This window comes from Lytechinus variegatus, chromosome 1, assembly GCF_018143015.1.
Source record: "Lytechinus variegatus isolate NC3 chromosome 1, Lvar_3.0, whole genome shotgun sequence".
Lineage (NCBI taxonomy): Eukaryota > Metazoa > Echinodermata > Echinoidea > Temnopleuroida > Toxopneustidae > Lytechinus > Lytechinus variegatus.
The window spans coordinates 77,288,822-77,307,186 of record NC_054740.1 but is presented as its reverse complement, the minus strand read 5'-3'; the positions used below and the strand labels follow the sequence as shown (position 1 = coordinate 77,307,186).

The following is an 18,365-nucleotide window of genomic DNA, read 5'->3' as shown; positions in this document are numbered from 1 at the left end:
AATTCCCCTCTGGGATTTTTCATTCAAATATTAAAAAAATCCCTTATCAAAACTGCCAACAAACCCTTTGCCAATTGCTAGTATTCATGTATATTGTAAGTGAAATAATTAAAATCAATGATTTTTTTTCAATTAGTCACAGCTTTACAATAGTCAAAGAGAGACTACAACTGTATATGTTTAGGATCTTTGTAGTTTGATAAAAAGCTCTTCTCTTGCTACAGATATAGATGCAAAACTCTCAGTTTTGGAGAACAATATAAGAGATAGCTTAGTCAAAGGGTGACTATACTACATTATGTTACTGTGATTTTTTACATTAATCTACAATTTTTATTCCCATATTCTCTACAAAAAAATCTGTTTGATCCATGAAGTATGAAAACAAATCTACTTACTTTTAACTTGAAGGATAAAAACTGCAAAACTGCTTAAATTACAACATATGTATTACAAAAAGTATTTTATTTTAAATGAGACACAGCTTACAACTGCCAATGATTGTAACTGAAGTACCTGCATCTTAACATTTAAATGCAGTGTTAAATGTTTATTCTGAGTTTTGCAAATTGTTGTTATAGAGCTCTTTCCATTATTACATACAGATACAAAACTTCCATTATTTGTAGCACTGAACATAAAATGGGCTGCAGTGACTTAAAAGGTTTATAAGAGAAAGCTTTTTCTCAACAGTCAAATTATGACTGTACTACATTATGTTAATGTGATTTTTATAATTGCTATTTAAAACATCAAATGTATGATAAATGTAACAATACGAAATAAGAGGCATTCTCATTGACTTTTATATATTATATATTTTTTTTTACAAACTGCTCTCTGAAAAGTCTTTGGATTATGTAAAAACTTTATGTTAAGAAAGAAATTGACTAATAATAACTGACAAAGAATGTAAAATTTCAGAAGAAAAACTCGACATAATTTACAAAAAATGAGTACCTATTGACAACATACCTCTGTAGTTTTTAAGGAATTACCTGATTTTATTAATTTGATTTTAATTTGTTTTAAGTAGATATGAAGACTTTGTTGATCTTTTGTTGATATAAAGTTAATTCAAAGTTTTTCAGTTGACTTGAAGAATTAAAACTGCATTGAACAAATACTTTGTCCATAATTTGTACATTTTTCAATGGAAGTGATTTAAATCAATGATTTTTTTAAAAAAATCATGGTGATTTAAATCGCGATTTAAATCACGATTTAAATCAACGTGATTTAAATCCGCCAACCCTGTATTTTAGATTTTTTTTTCATTTGGCAGGGACATCTAAGAGAAGCAAAATGTCAGCTTGCCCTAGGATCAGTTGATGCAGCAATAAGAGCTCTTCAGAGGGTAACTGACATAGAACCTACCAACAAACAAGCTTTGTCAGAGGTGAATCAGTTGGACTTAATAACATTTATTTTGCCAAATAATTGTAACAAATATGAGTCCTTTTAGTTTAAAAAAAATACAAAAAAATTGAGGTAAAGGGAAAAATCAACCCATTCTCTGCCTATTTCAGTTCTTAAAGATTACAGAAGAAAGAAAATCACCAAAACCAAGAAAATGGCATTGATTAATAAATTCAGTCTAAGTATTAGAACTGATGTTCCAAATTGAAGAATAATGCTGGTCACATAAGGTTTTTAGTTCCAGAATACGTTTAAAAGAGTAGATTTGTTCTTTTTGCTTAAGCACTTCCAGCACTATTCCTATTTCTACTATAGAATTGACCTTCATTTGATACATTGGGTAGATTTATGTCTCCATTTCTTTCAAGCAAGTCTTTTATTTGTTAAAGAGAGGAAAGAAATGATGAAATTAAAGAATACATTTGTATGCAAATGGGATTAGCTGGTGTAAGTAGTTACTAGCTTGAACAATAATGATTGCATTGATCTGTTAGTAAAAGCTTCTTTCTTAGAAGTTTGAGGCAGGCCTCCAAAAATAATATCTGATAAAATGCAAAATTTGGTAAGCCACTCTATGTAGAAGACTAATAAAAACAGAAAACCTCTAATACGAGTGCAACTGTGCAAGTATGTAGAATCTTATATTAGAAAAATATGTTGGAGTGAGAAGTATTTGTTGATACAGCAAAGAGTGTTCACGATTGAATTATATTCCAGTATTACATGTATTTATTTGGTCATAGGCAGCAGATTAACTAGTAATAGATTAATTTATATCTTTCATATTTTTCTGTCTTACATGCAGATGAGAGCAGCAAAGACTGTTCAAAGCCATGAAACAGCTAGTTTCAAAGCATTTGACAAGGGAGACTTTAGAAAGGTATCCATCCACTTCTCTTTCCCACTCCCTCTCCCTACCCCACCTTTCTTTGGAGCTGTGTCTGTCTCTTTGTGTCTGTCTTTCTTTATTTGAGGTTGTTCTGTCCATCTATCTGTCTGCCTCTGTAACAGTGATTTCATGTCTTTTTTGTGTGTGTTCATAACCTTTTGCCAACTGCCCTTTATCATCCTTACAGTCATAATCTTACATTTATACATTGATTGATCATGTCAATTAAATTTGTTTCTGTTTCTGTTTGTGGTAACTCCCGTAGGAACTCGGCAGGACAGCATTTTGCTGGTAAACGCCAAGCTGGTATATAACCAATTACCTTGGAAACATTTACGTCTAGATTAATCAGTCATAGCGGCTGACGTAATAGACGACAAATATCACCCTTGGGCCTTTTATCAAAGTGGAGACAATGGCAGAGTTGGGATTCGAACTCACAACCTTATGAATATGAGTCCAATGCTCTAATCATTGGACCACACGACCACATTGATTGATTTTAAGATTTGAATTTGGCATCTTGCATCTTTTATTATTTTCATTCAAATAGCACTTTGAGCACCTACTTTACACATTTAGTAATTGGATATAGGAAATCTATAGACCAGGATTATATCCTAAAATTTTTAGCCCGTTCCATGTTTGAGGAGGAGTTTGATATTAACAAGACCAAAATATGCAGATAGTTAATTTTGATCTGGCACCATATCAAAATAACTTTTATGTAAAAATTGTAAATTTATGAAATTCAATAACATTTTTATTTTGTATCCTTCTCATAATAAAAATTATACCTTTGGGCACACACATTCATATAATCTAGTATTAAATTGGAATAATGACATGTTATGAGGAAGTTTGCCAAAACAAAAGATACAGGCTTTAAAGTATTGCTAATTTTCACCGAGTCATATGCATAAAATGAGCAGTTTTGAAGGAGCTTGAGGGATGCCTTATTCTTTCATTTTGTATTTCATTATGGTTCGTGAAAAAAATCATTTATTTCAATGTTGTCCTCCAGTAGTGTTAAAATTCGGTTGACACTTTTTTTTCCATCTGATTTTATTCATGTTTGATCTATCTCCTTTTATTTGAATCAGTATATCTGGGTGGGCTTAGATTTATGTGTATGACAAAGCAAGTAAACAATCATCATGTGTTATTGTCTGAATTTATTTTACAGGTTGTGTATGACATGGATAGAGCAATAGACCACTCACCTGCATGTGCAAAATTTAAAATAAGAAGAGCGGAAGCACTCCTCAAACTACGCAGATTCTCAGAAGGACAAGAAGCTGTTAAGTTAGTATCATATCTTAACACGGGCTGATTCTCACAGAGTTTAGCGTGACTTTGTCATTCTTAAATGCCAAGGCATCATTGATATCTCTACAGTTGTGGGTGCCCTCTGCGCATGACCTGGCCAACGTGGTAATGTGCTATATACCTAACACAATTTGGAATTTAAGTGGGATTTGTAATCACACTTAAATCTTTGTGAAACACACCCCCCAATTTTTTTTCAACTGTTTCTGTGGCTGAGTTTGTCTTTATTACATTTTTATTGGGTTTTTGTTCATATTTCCCCCTTTTTTTGGGGGGGTACTGTCGATGCAATTAAACCTGGGAATGATATTTGTATATATGCATTATTGCTTAGCACATTGTTGATTGGAAATACAAAATTGCTTTCTCCATTATTCAATTATTTGGTCCACAGTGAACAAGGGTTGTGATAAACAGACTGGTAAGCTTTCATAACTCTATAGCAAAGACAGATTATTTTCATCGAAATTAATGGCACTCGTATGATTTTTATCTTTTTTTTCCTTTATAGTGGTGTACTGTATCAAAATCCCAGGGATGCCGATGCTCTTTATGTACGTGGTTTAGGTCTTTATTATCAAGACAATATAGAGAAGGCTCAGCAACATTTCCAACAGGTTCTCAAATACTCACCAGATCATACCAAAGCAAGATTAGCGTTCAAGGTAAGATTCAGTCTTTGGTACAATTGAATATATTTTGTGATTTTGTGATAATGCAAAGTAGACATGAAGAAAAAAATGTCTTTCATTCAATGGCAATCACTAAATACCTTAACCCTATCTAGGCCGGGGTATTTTGGGAGTTTATATGGCTGGGGGGGGGGCCTCCCAGGCCCCCCTTGAGATCTCGGCCGCTGACCTGAAATTCGCCACGCAGGTTGTCTGGGATATAATAAACAAAATTGTATTGTAATTTATTTCATGAAAATTGTTATTAAGTAATCATGCTAATTTATGTGTAATTAGTATGTAAAATCATACTTTTTCCTCTAACTCCCTAAATAAGGCGCCAAATGTTCTCATTTTTGGCATAGAAACTCTTTGTGTTGCTCTTAGCAAGTTAACATGAAAAAATTGTGATATCAGATCAATTTCTTATACTATTGTTTTTTGCAATTTTTATGTATTTCTTTGTTTTTGACCCTTTGTTTTTCATTGTTTTTTCAATGAAATTTGTTGGGGACCCTTCTAAGATCATAAACAGCATAAAATACATACATTTAGACCAGCAAAACTAAAAATAATCATACATTTATGTAATTTGCTTGAAGACACAATTTACATTGACTTTGTGCATGAAATCACGTTTTTGAGCAATTTTTGGTCTGACATGCACTTACAAAACATTGCGTAATTTTGGAACCGCGTACCCGGGTGACGCAAAATTGGTCTCAAAAGTTGCGCAAGACTTGGAAGTAAAAAGTCAGCGAGCAGCACGGTAAAAAAAACTTGCGCCGCAAAAATATTCTGTGACTCGTGGGGGGGGGCCTCCGAGGCCCCCCCCTGCCCTAGATAGGGTTAAATTGGCAATCTGATTAAAACCACCAAACTTAAACCACTGATTCAACTTGCAGATATTTTCACTTGTAAAGGCATTCTTTATCAAGCTGAATTTTTCTAATGTATTAGATTTCAAAAAATGAATGCAACAGTGAAATAAATATGTTGTCGTTGTCAGTTAATCGAATGAAAGCTGATCAATTTCACCTATACTTGATTTACACCTGGGTATAGTGTAGCACAAGTATAGAGTAACTAGGGCAGACAATGTCTTTGTGCCAAAGGTTGTTAGTGCTGCAATGGGATTTGAACCCAACGGCTCTGTGGTGTACAATTTGAGGATTTATCTGGTGATTCACTTCACCTATAGTATTGTTATTATAATGAAATGATCAAAGGTATTTCACCTTTTTCTCATTCTCTCTTTTTTTCTCAGAAATGTAAAGAAATGAAGACAAAGAAAGATGAAGGCAATGCTTTATTCAAGTCAGGGAAGTTCCAAGAGGCCTATGATGTTTACACTCAAACACTAACCATCGATCCTCATAATGTCTTCACTAATGCAAAGGTTTACTGCAATAGGGCTGTCGTAGGTGCCAAGGTAAGTGGATCTAGAACATTTTGGTTACAATTCCTTGTCCCCACCCCACATTTTGAGAACTATTTAGAGTGCAGGAATATGTGATAAGGTGGTTGACAGCTATGTCTATCAGATGTTACTCTCCTATGCAATATTTTGAGTGTAATCACTTTTTCTTTCTTTCCTTTGTTGGTTAATTTTATTTTGTTTGTAATAATCATAGCAAATTTTTATTTAGATGCATTAGATTTAGATTTGGAAAACACCTCTATAAGTGACCAAATTCTTATTGCTGGGTCATTTTGTATCAAATCACCCCCATAATTGTAAAAAAAAAAATAAATTGTTCTGACTCCAAATTTGCTTATATTTGGTAGTAAGATTAATTGAAATCATAAAGTCAAAATTTTCATTTTTAACAAAGTGCACCTCATGGTTCTTGCACTACGACATGTTTTGTTTTTGCATTTTAGGTCAAAATGTGTGCGGTCGCTCATTTTCTAATAGCCCTTGCACGTTAACAGGTTGTCTAAATGTTATGAAAGTGGCTTCATTGGAAAAGAAATGAGATGAAATGAGATGAACTACCGGTATCTAAATAACTTTTTACATCAGTGCTAGTTTGATTACAATGAACTTTTGCTTTATGTTGACCTTGAATAAAACTATGTGTGTTTGATTATTTTTGGGGTAAAACTCGAATCCGATAATATTTAATACCTTCTCAACAGAATATTAAAAACTGGAGATGTATTATTTTTTGGTTTGTTTCTAGCTGTTCTGAAAGCTGGCATAAATGATGAATAAAGGATTTTCTTAAATATATTGCTGAGAGAAATTAACTGTATAATATGTTTGGCCGGCAGCTTGGCAGAATAGATGAGGCAGTAGAAGATTGCAATAAAGCTATTGAACTTGATGAAAATTACTTAAAGGCCTTCATGAGGAGAGCAAAATGGTGAGTCAATATAATCATACTGAATATTGTTAATTGATTTAGTTTATTTTTGCTGAATATATTTTAGAAAATTTAACTCTGTTGGAAGATGCTTGGATTTTGATGCAAATGATATGAATTTTTTAATTGAGGTTTTTATTTGCAGTACTCATCTTGGCCAATAATATGTCACCAGGCTCGAGTCCCTGGAAGAAAATAGAGAAGAATACCAAGGAGGAATAATTAGAAAAGGAAGAATAAGAATGAGGAGTGTCATTAAAGCATAGCAGCGGGAAGAGGGGTCAGAATGTGTCACTGTTTTCATTTATACTCGAAATCCATTTGTTACCATGAGCAGCATAATACTTTCACACACATAACTTTATTTTGAAGGCAAATAGTTCAGTTTGTCAGTTTTATGTAAATGAAACCTTGACTGTCCAATACTAAAATTCAAGAATATTTTTTGATGGTTGCAATGGAGTTCGTAAGTAATGACACCTGTACTCCCATTATTCTGCCCATAGTTATATGGATCTAGAAAAATATGAAGAAGCTGTGCGGGATTATGAGAAGATATTCAATATGGACAGAACAAAAGGTAGGTGTTATGTTCTAGTGATGTTGATAAAGCTGAGGTTGTGTCATGTGAGATATTATACTTAATGAATGAGTCCTGTTCATCCATTAAGGATGATATCTCACATGTTGAATGGAAAACCGATGGTTATAAATTAAACACTTGAGATTTCTCTGCTTATAGTATATTCATAGATAATTGTAAAGATATTTTTTTAGTAAGTACCTGTTCATGTTGGAAACACATAGGGTGATCTGAGGTGATATTCTTGAAAAGAAAAAAATCCTTCATTCCCCAGATATTTAATTCTATCAGTGGCACAATACGCACTAGTGCACCAACTGCAGGATTAATCCTACCGATCAGTCGTAATTTCTCATAAGACATAGTGGCAGGGTTAGGGTTCTGGGTCCAGAATGATGTAAGGAAAGGGATGAGGATTTTAAGGTCAGTTCAAGTTTTATCTTTAAATTCAGACTCTCATTTGAGGCTGCAATCATTACCAAGCCAAGCAAATGTCCTAGAATCTTTTTTAACAGCTACATAGTTCTAGAATTAAACAATGATGATAGAAAATAAAAAAATATATATTTCTTATGGCGGCTCATGTTTTGCAACATTGCATTCTATTTCAAAAGTTCCTCAATATCTCCTTTTTTTCTCAACTTGTCATTCTGTCATTGTAGAGAACAAACGGTTACTTCAGGATGCTAAATTGGAATTAAAAAAGAGCAAGAGGAAAGACTACTACAAGACTCTAGGATTACAGAAGAACTGTGGAGAAGATGAAATCAAGAAAGCATACAAGAAACATGCCCTTCTTCATCACCCAGGTTAGTATTTGATGAATTTATCTTCAGATTTAATTTGATTCTCAACTTCAAATATGTAATACACTATCATGACATACATGTATTAAAATGAATAAAAATCAAGAAACAAAGGAATGTACATAGTGGAGGAAACATCAATGGTAAAGGGATAAATACTCCTAAAATGTTAAAAACTCACTTTTGTAAATATTCAGTCTCCCGTGACTCCTGATAGTCACTTGATCAGGAGTCACAGGAGAGTCACTCGAGAGTCACTATTGACTCAACGTGAGAATCACCCAAGAATCATACTTGACTCACCTTTGATGCCATATCACATTGTCAGTCATCACTGAATCGCTATGAGTCATTCTGACTTACTAAAAACACTTTTGGAGCTGTTTACTATCTTATAATCCTGAGTCACCTTGATGCCATATGTGTAAGTCAATCTTCAGTAACTCTGATGCACCTAAGCTGCGTTGAGAGTGATGTATTGCACAAGAATCAGTCACCCAAGTCACTTTGACTTGCACAAGTTGCATTGTAATCTGTCTGTATGTTGCTATGTGCAGTCATAAGATATGAATGGAGCTCATTTACTGTCAGAAATCTGTTGTGGTTTTTCCTTGGTATTTGTCTTATTTTTTTCTTTTTTTTTAAACCTCGAGCATCTATTTCATGAATAAATTTTTTATATATATCAACTATCACCGACTATAGAGGTGACCAGAATTTCAGGTCATAAAATCAATATTTAGGGTCATTTAATGTCGATATAGTTTTACTATAAGACTGTAAGAATGTGTCATCAAGATGGAAAAAATTACTTAAGGTTGAAATAACTAGATTTTTAAATTCAAGTTTATTTTGATTGGTTTAGTTTCTCTTCCTTGACACCATGTGCTTGTTTCTTGTTACAATAGATCGACATTCAAGTAAGACCGCAGAAGAACGCAAGCAAGAGGAATTGAAGTTCAAGGAGGTTAGCGAGGCATACAGCATTTTATCTGACCCGAAGAAGAAGATGAGATATGATAGTGGACAAGATTTAGAAGACATGGATGGATTCTCAGGAGGTAACAATTTACTATGTAGTAGAAGTGGTGTTGGTGGAGGTAGTGGTGGTAGTAGTGGTTGTGGTGGCAGTGGTAGTGGTGATGGTAGTAGTAATAGAGGTGGTTATGGTGGTAGTTGTGGCCGTGGCAGCGGCAGTTATTATAATAGTAGTAATAGTATTAGTGGTAATGGTAGTTATAGCAGTACTCATAGGGATGGTGGTAGAAATATTTGTTGAAAATTCTGTTTTACTGGGGCTTGAAACATTGGAATGATGTTAAGCATTTTACTGACAGTGTAGTATTAATTGCAGTAAAACCTATATATTTGTTTTGCTGCAATGGATAGTTACCCCCCCCCTCCAAGTCTACTTATGTTCCTTTTTAGTTAATTTTTAGGCACAATAAGTGCAAGGATTTCAACATAATAAACAGCTCATTGCTATGTGCAATTCCTTTTCATCTTTAAGCAGAGGTTAATAGAGACCACTGAAACTGCTTGCCCTAACACCATTCACATTCTATATCTGCTTCCTTATTTCTTTGAAACAGCTGGCTTTGATCCTAACCAGATTTTCCAGACATTCTTTGGAGCTCCTGGAGGCTTCTCCTTTGGATCTGGTGGTGGTGGTGGAGGAGGAATGGGCGGGGGATTCCCAGGTGGATTCCACTTCCAGTTCTGATCAACATACACCCCTCTGTAAGACATCTTCATTTCTAGTGATATGATTGGGAAAGTATCCAGAAGACATCAGCAACAGGTGGATTCCACTTCCAGTTCTGATCAGCGTACACCCCTCTGTAAGACATCTTCATTTCTAGTGATATGATTGGGAAAGTCTCCTGGAGATGTTGGCCACAAATGGATTCCACTTCTAGTTCTGATCAATGTACACCCATCTGAAAGGCTTCTACTTTGGTTGTATGATTAGGGGATTAGTAACCTAACCAGCGTAACACAATTGGAACAGCATGGAACACAGCCTGAAAGAACTTGTCCAAGTGCCATTCGCTGTTGTACCTCGAGTAACATGATTTAGACCACAAATTAGAGAGTAAGAAAGGATGTGGCTTTATTGGTCAAACCAGCTACATGAAGTTAATGACAAATGGATAGCTGTGAAATGTTTGTAACCTTTTGCAGTTTTTTATTGATAAATTTTTATATCTGAGCCCTGAAGTGTAGAAGATGCCATCAGTTTTATGATTTAGTGTAGCTGCAAGTCAATGGCAAACCGTGTATGAAAAGTTACAACAATAATTGTATCAATGCAAAGCTGGAAATTCAAGAATGCCATGATCTCATTGGACATATGCTGATTTAAAATTGATGCTAACTTAACCCCCACAAGTCTAGGCTTTTTAGGGTGTTAGCTGGCTGGCTGGGGGGGGGGTTGATTCATATCCCTTTCATCTTTTGGCTGCTGATTGCAGCAGAGTGTTGCAAAAATTTGCATGATGGTGGTGTTCAATTTAATCTACAATGTCATATTATTGTTTTTTTTCTGAAATAATGTTTCATTTTTAAATTTATGTAAATTGATTGTGCTATTTCATGCATAATTTTTTTGGACTCTAATTCACTAAACATAGCTTTTAGAATGCAAATTTTTCGGTGAAAATATTCTTTCACATCCTACCGTCTACAACAAGGTTTGGGGAAATTAATGTACGAATGTATTATTCATTTGAATCTCTTTATTGAATTAGCTGCTAAATTGAAGATGTATCTAGATGTTGAGAGGAAGAGCTTTTCTATCGGTTTGGGCAAGAAATTCTGGATTTGATGTCATCTAACACTGAAAATTGTTAGATAGTGAGAGACTGTCTTTTTTGTCTTACTGTGACTGGGCCATATGCTCTGAAACAAATGCAAAGTAGCCATTAGCTTTCTTCTTTGCGAAGTACTTCCTAAATATATCGGCTATTTCTAAAAATTTTGTACATGAAGAGAGTTATTATATATTTACACTGAGCACCAAGACTTTTAATTATTTATCTCATTTAATCCTCTGTTATTCAAGAATGTGAGGATAGTCTTATTTCTTTGTATTTGTATATTATTGTGGATGTGTAATAAGTGTAATTTGTTTATACAAGACTAACAAATCATCTGTAGACAGAGGCAATGGTTGATTTCAACTTCCTTGTTTAGGAAAATTCAATATTTTTATTCAGAATGACAGAACTATATATATGTTTGATTTAATTAACTTTTAGGGGACAATGTGACAATTTTTTTTTTAATTTGGTCCAATATCATTAATATCTTGATTGAAATCCATAAACGTCACCCAAAGAGTACATAACTACTTACAATGTATGTGCCCACTTGTATTTCCATAATTATAGTTTTCTTTTGTTTAATGTTTAACAATTATTCAGGTGGAAGAAATTGGTAAATCATGATTTATTTGCCTGCCATGTTTGACTCACAGAATATACAGCAGGCTGCCAAGTTCAAGTGAAGTATTGTTTGATTCACAATGCACATGCAATGCATGTAATTCTATTTGTATGCGGCTGCTCACGCATACAAATACTAACACTTGCCCCCTGTATACCTGTATTGTCTTCATTGGCTTACACAAAACTGTTTACATTTGAATTTTTCAAGAAAAAAATAGTGTTTTAATTGCTTTCAAATATATTTGATAAATTAGGGTGACCTCTACTTCAGTAGGAGACAATGTAAGTTATGTAGACAGAAATCTTTTATTTGTATTCCAGTCCAAATTTCTGCAATGGATTAACTGAGAGTGCACAAAAGCATAGTTCATTACTTCCTGATCAGTGGAAAAAAATCAATTATTCATTCCTTTCAATTCTAATAGCTTGAACAGCTTTGTAAATGATGATACAAAGTGATACTCTTCCATGCAGCAATAAGGGCATCCAAGTGTGAATAGACTGGAAGTCTATTCAGATGTCAAGGTTCATGAATATAAGGCAAAGTTTATTCCCAAGTACCTAGAGTAAATTTCATTAGGTTTTTAGTTCATTGTCTGCTACTCCTTATAGAAAGCAAAATTTCAATCCTAATGGCCAGGCTCACTGATCTTGAAGACTCGAGTTTGGAAAAAGCCTTTCGAATACACCTATTAAATATCATACCATTCATCAAGATGGAGTCATAACATCCTAATGAAGTCTTTATGTCAGGTGTTTGCATATGCATGTATTAACTTTTTATTCAGGATCAAAGTGTGTAATGTCAGTTGATTTACCAAAATGGGGCTATTTGTTTCACCATAGCTGAATAATGTGAAAACGATGTGGCTAAGTAAGTGGCACCATATCTGAACAAGTCATTATTTGGAATTTAGTTATTGATTGCAAGAGAGAAGATGCCAATGGTTGGCAATGTATGTCTCCTAAAGTGGACTTGCCTATGTTCAGTCTGTCTTAATGTGTAATACCAGTTGGTCTATATTCTAGATTTTAGATCTAGTAAAAGTTACGGCCCTTGTAACACAAAGTGTAGCAGTTTATCATAGAGCTGAATTTAAACTTTTCATTGAAATGCAGTGATAATTATTCGCATTCAATGAACCACACAATTCAATTTTATGATCAGTTTATTGAGCTCTGTGTTATGGGGTCCTGGTGGGTGTTTCATAAAGCTGTTTGTAAGTTAAGAGCGACTTTAAAAACGACTGGTGAACATTTCCTACGCGCTAAATGATCGCGATTGAACATCTAATGGTGAATACCATTTACCACAAGAAAGGATCATCGGTCATTGTTAAAATTTCACCCTTTATAGGAGCAGCTTTATGAAATGGCCCGAGGTGTATCTTGTTGGGTATGGGTAGGTTAGTCTGGAAATCCAAGTTTTTACTTAGTATTTATATTCCTGAGCAGGTAGATCACATGCTCCTCTTATTACAATTTTGATGTCGTGTAATATATTTTGTATGCATTCAGGTTTACAATTTTTACTGTATGTGATTTGATTTTTTAATGTGAATGTTCTTTGAACTGAGGAGTTGCATTCAAATGCAAGTTTATGCAATATGCATCTGACTGTTGTAATGTTGACCCCCCCCCTTCACATGATGTTGACCTTATATGTTTCCTCCATAATGCCAACATTCCTTTGTACTTTCTTATTACTTTGTTTGTGATGATAGGGAGTGTAGGATTCATTACAAATACCTTCCATTACACTCTGTCCAAAAACACTCAACACCAGTGGAGTTTGTACCTCACAATGAAAAAAGATTAGGATGTCCAATTTTTTCAACTATAGGAAACACTGTTCTTTCTTTTCTTGTCATTTTTACAAAAGGCTAGATGGTTCTTGTTTCTGTGTAATCGAATGTAATTGGCATCCCGATGTTAAACATGTAAATGGTCCCTCCATGCAAGGTACACTTTAGATACACCAATGTGCATGTCCTCATCACAAAATCCATGCTGTGTTTGAATAATGTCTGGAAAACCAAGGATATGGAGTATGGTAGCAATCCTGCATGTGTAGGTGGAGTGTTCAATTGGGTTGGTCAAACTTCTGAATCAACGTGAGATTGTATGATCCCCTTTTTCGCTCTTTTAAAAAAAATTTAGTAATGTGTTAACATCTTACGTGACTTCAGCTTTAGAGAGATTATGTCATGTATTGGGTATTTCAAAACTTCTTAAGCTAAACCATGTATTCTATTTTTTTATATGTATATTCAAGTGATTGATGCAGAGAAAGAGAAGGGGGAGAGAAATAAAGAGACAACATAATATATTTTGCTTTGTTCCTAAGTTTTGTATTCAAACATTAGAAAATGATTATTTTCAAAGCTTGGACATCACTTCATATAGAGGGCACAGTTCAGAATTACTACTGTTTATTTTCATCGCTATAGTGGAAATTGTGAATTACATCCTCTACTGTGTGAGTAAAAAAGAACTGGACACCTGACAAATTCCCAATTTAAGAGAAAAAATATGTCATGAACACATCATTATTATGACATCATTGACATGTCAATTTATTCATTGCAGTCATGCCTTACTTTGGCGCAAATCAAAATTTACATCACTGAAAAGAATACCTACTGATTATGCAAGCTTGAATACATACCCCATACACATGGTATCAAATTATTTGGGAGAAGATACCCTTTCTAGCCATATATAATGATTATGCATTCAAGACATCTTTTTTTCCTTAAATTTTGAATTTGTGAGATAGTCAAGGGTTTTTGAGACTTGCACAGTATGTTATATGATGCAGTCTTTAAATGTAAGGCAAGACCAGATGGAATACCAAACCTGGTGGCTACAAACATACAAGCTGAACTTACCAATGATACTGACATACCTGATTGTAACCATATTTCATCCAACATGTCTTATCTATGTTTTACCTTGTTGCACATTCTTTAAATGATACTTTGTAAATATATTAGTTAGTTAACCATTTATTTTATGTAGCAAAATCAACATTTTTATGCCCCCGAATATTTAATTTACATGCTATGAAGTTGATTCCCACCTTATTTTAAATAAAGCATTACATCTAAATTCGCTTTTATTCTTTTCCTTCATTTTCCCTTTCTTATTTCTTTCATTCATCCCTTCTTCCTTCATCATAGGCAGCGGACAGGTCCCCCCTAAATTTGAGGTGGGGGGGGGGGAACAATCCCCCCTAAACTTTTAGTTGATTACCTTTTTTTTTTGCTTGTCAAATTTTTTACCTGTGTCCATCACTAAATTTCAGGTAGACCCCCCTGATTTTTTGGCTTCCGCCGCCAATGTCCTTCATACCCTTTTTCTTTTCTTCCCTCGTTCCTTCCTGAATTCCAATATTTTCTCTCCTAGATTCCACCTAGTTTCCCTCCCTACAACCCTTTCATATTTTCCCCACCTTCCGTCTCTTCCTACAATTATTTCTTCGATCCGGCCTCATTCCTTTCAAATGCAAAATGCTTGAATGCCAATCGAGCTGTAAATTTTCTCTGTATGGTTGGTGTTTTCTTGATAGTCAGTACTTGGTGTGCAATGATGCACTTTTATAGTTACTACTATTTTCAGATTTATCAAGAACATAGCTAGATGCTCAACAGTGATATGTTTTTTTTTTTTGCTGTTTAAAAAAGTATTTAGGTATTGGGGAAAACTGAGAAATTATAGTCATGTCGCATTGTGGTAAATCTTCACATTTTGTGTATATTTTGAACCACTGAAGTATCGCCAGAACGGTATGACAATTGAAAGCATGGTAAATGAATAAAATCGGTATAATGAGCAAAGACTAAATGATATTCGATGAGTTTTTATTAAGTGAGCTGAACATTAAAGCTGAGCCCGTTCTTTTAAATCTGTATTTCAATGGTCAGACATCATCTATTGGCAGATTTTAATAAACTTAAAGAACGGGCTTTGGAGGAGGAATGAGGTGGAGAAGGAGAAGCAAAGAAAAAGAAGAGGAATAAGGAGGAGGAGGAGGAAGAAGGAGGAGGAGGAGAATAGGAAGGAGAACGAGAAGATGAAGAGGAGGTGAGGAGGAGTAATCGCATATCCCCTGGTGAGTAAAAAAAAAATTGACACCTCACAAATTTAAGAAAAAAATATGTCATGAACGCGTAATAATTACATACGATTGGAAAGAGTATCTTCTTCAAAATAATTTTATACCATATTCATGTGATATGTCTCCACGCACAGATAATCAGGACAGAGGTATTCTATACTGTGATGTAAATTTCAATTTGCTCCGAAGTAAGGAATGACTGCAATGAATGAACCCCAGATGCCAATGATGTCATAAAGCTACATGAGTTAGTAAACATCTTTGTAAATCCCTTTTCAATAAAAATAGATTGAGAATTAATACTAAAAGTGTTTATTAAAGGTCAAGTCAACCTCAGAAAAATGTTGATTTGAATCAATAGAGAAAAATCAGACAAGCACAATGTTAAGATTTCATCAAAATCGGATGTAAAATAAGAAAGTTATGACATTTCAAAGTTTCGCTTATTTTCAACAAAATAGTTATATGAACGAGCCAGTTACATCCAAAAAGAGAGAGTCGATGATGTCACTATTTCATATTTCATATAATAAAAAACAAAAGAAATAGTGAGTGAGTGACATCATCGACTCTCTCATTTGGATGTAACTGGCTCGTTCATATAACTCTATAAGCAAAATTTTAAAATGTCATAACTTTCTTATTTTACATCCGATTTTGATGAAATTTTCAGTGTTATGCTTTTTGAATTTTTCTCTTTTTATTCAAATCAAGTTTTTTTGTTGGGGTGGACTTGTCCTTTAAACACTTATAATGTAAATTACTGAAAAGGTGCTTTGAGATGGATTTTAATGCAACCCTTGTAGGATTATGACATCATTGACATCTGGATTCATTCATTGTATTTATGCCTCACTTTGGCGCAAATCAAAATTTGCAACACTGCAAAGAATTCCTCCTGATCACCCAAGCGTTAACGCATACCACATAATAAATATGGTTCAAATTATTTAGGAGATGAATACTCTTTCAGGCCATATCTAACAATTGTGTTCATGACATATATTTTCCTTAAATTCGGTCTTTGTGAGGTTTATTTTTTTTACTAACACGGTATATAAAGGTGTTATACATATCTCTGGTTAATTGTTTTCCCGCGAGATTTCTGAGGCAATCGAAATATCTTCGAATCGGACTCATGAACGCGCACGCGTTCTCTGCTGCCCTCAATGGAAAAGTCATCCTCGTTTAGTTGAGATTATGGATAATTCTTAAAAGCCTGAGCTCCAAGTTTAAGCGAACAGTCGCCATTTTGTTACTCCTAGAAGTATGTCCGTCCCCCTTCGCCATTCTGTCTGCCGTGGACCAACTACAACATGCTCTGAGGGCCACGGAAGCGGTGTGGGCTGGGGGGACTTCAGCCCCCGCCCCCCCACCTTTTTTTTTCTAAAACCGTGTACAATAGCGTAAAAATGGCCATATGATTGTGACTTTTTGCATGGTCAGCCCCCCCCCCTCCCCCACTTTTGGTTCAGCCTACCACTTTAGAAACCTTTCCCTGGCCCCATAGAGTTATACAGATCATGCATCTCGCCGGCCGAGCTCGACTGCAATCCAGAGATACTAACTCCATGGTACATATCACGTGTTAGACCATATTAGGCTTTGCGCGCCGTAGTCGATTTGAGGAGTGTATATTCGCTAATGATTACACGACCTCGTCGATCCAATGAATGAATGGAATGGGTCGGAATTTTCAATGCAATTACTCGTGCGGGGAGCTTGGGTCGAGTTCAGATGGGACTGTGCCGCTAGCACGCTATAGATATTAGTAAACGCATTTGACCAGCCAGTTCGGTGTTTTTACAGGGTCTCGGAGTCCCATGGAGTCGAGCTGGGGGGGGGGGGGGGGTGTACGACTTCATTCAGCCCCTCTCCCTTTTTCAATGAACGTGTGCAAAAACATGAAAATAATATCGGGGAAAATTATCATCTACTTGTGATTTTCGCATGCAGCTCGCCCATATTTCCAAACATACCCTTGAAAATAAAATAAATAAATAATCAACGTACGCTTCGGGGCCCCTGTTTGACAAAGGGAAAGTAAGATCGTGTCTATTATTTTTTTTAAATACTTGTATATTCTACCTGGCATACCTGTGTCAATTGACCCATATCCGAAAAGTAAGGAAAATGCATACCTGAATAAAATATATACCAACATGACCCTGAGAATTGAGCAGGAATACTCGGGTACAAGATGACCGTATTTATTTATTTTTTCTGATTGGGGCCGGGTAATTTTCTTTGCCTTGCTTTGGCTTGTCAAATTCTAAGGCTTGTCGGGGTCAGATTCAGGCTCTGCGGCGAATGAGTACGAGGTTCCTTACAAAAACTGGCTCGAGCCTCGAATAGTAATTGTACAGATAGAGGCCTATCTTAAAGGTCAAGTCTACCTCAGAAAAATGTTGATTTGAATCAACAGAAAAAAAACCAGACAAGCACAATCATATGCTGAAAATTTAATCAAAATCGGATGTAAAATAAGAAAGTTATGACATTTCAAAGTTTCGCTTATTTTTAACAAAGTAGTTATATGAACGAGCCAGTTACATCCAAATGAGAGAGTCGATGATGTCACTCACTCACTATTTCTTTTGTTTTTTTATTGTTTGAATTATACAATATTTCATTTTTTACGAATTTGACGATTCAGACCTCCTTGCCTGAAGCACAAAATGTTAAAATAATGGAATTCTACGTGTTCAGGGAGGAATGAATCTTCATTTC

At 34.8% G+C, this 18,365-nt stretch overlaps 1 protein-coding gene across 1 annotated transcript in view; it reads left to right on the top strand.

The window, feature by feature from the left end:
• Positions 1-15,338, top strand: part of LOC121423715 (dnaJ homolog subfamily C member 7-like) — a 38,515-nt gene extending 23,177 nt beyond the window's left edge. The window contains exons 4-13 of the mRNA XM_041619150.1: positions 1,286-1,399; positions 2,225-2,299; positions 3,495-3,613; positions 4,149-4,302; positions 5,576-5,740; positions 6,586-6,677; positions 7,184-7,257; positions 7,923-8,069; positions 8,975-9,127; positions 9,659-15,338. Coding sequence (XP_041475084.1) covers positions 1,286-1,399; positions 2,225-2,299; positions 3,495-3,613; positions 4,149-4,302; positions 5,576-5,740; positions 6,586-6,677; positions 7,184-7,257; positions 7,923-8,069; positions 8,975-9,127; positions 9,659-9,789 — 1,224 coding nt within the window. The 3' untranslated portion in view covers positions 9,790-15,338. The remainder of the gene's footprint in view (positions 1-1,285; positions 1,400-2,224; positions 2,300-3,494; positions 3,614-4,148; positions 4,303-5,575; positions 5,741-6,585; positions 6,678-7,183; positions 7,258-7,922; positions 8,070-8,974; positions 9,128-9,658) is intronic.
• Positions 15,339-18,365: the final 3,027 nt, after the last annotated feature.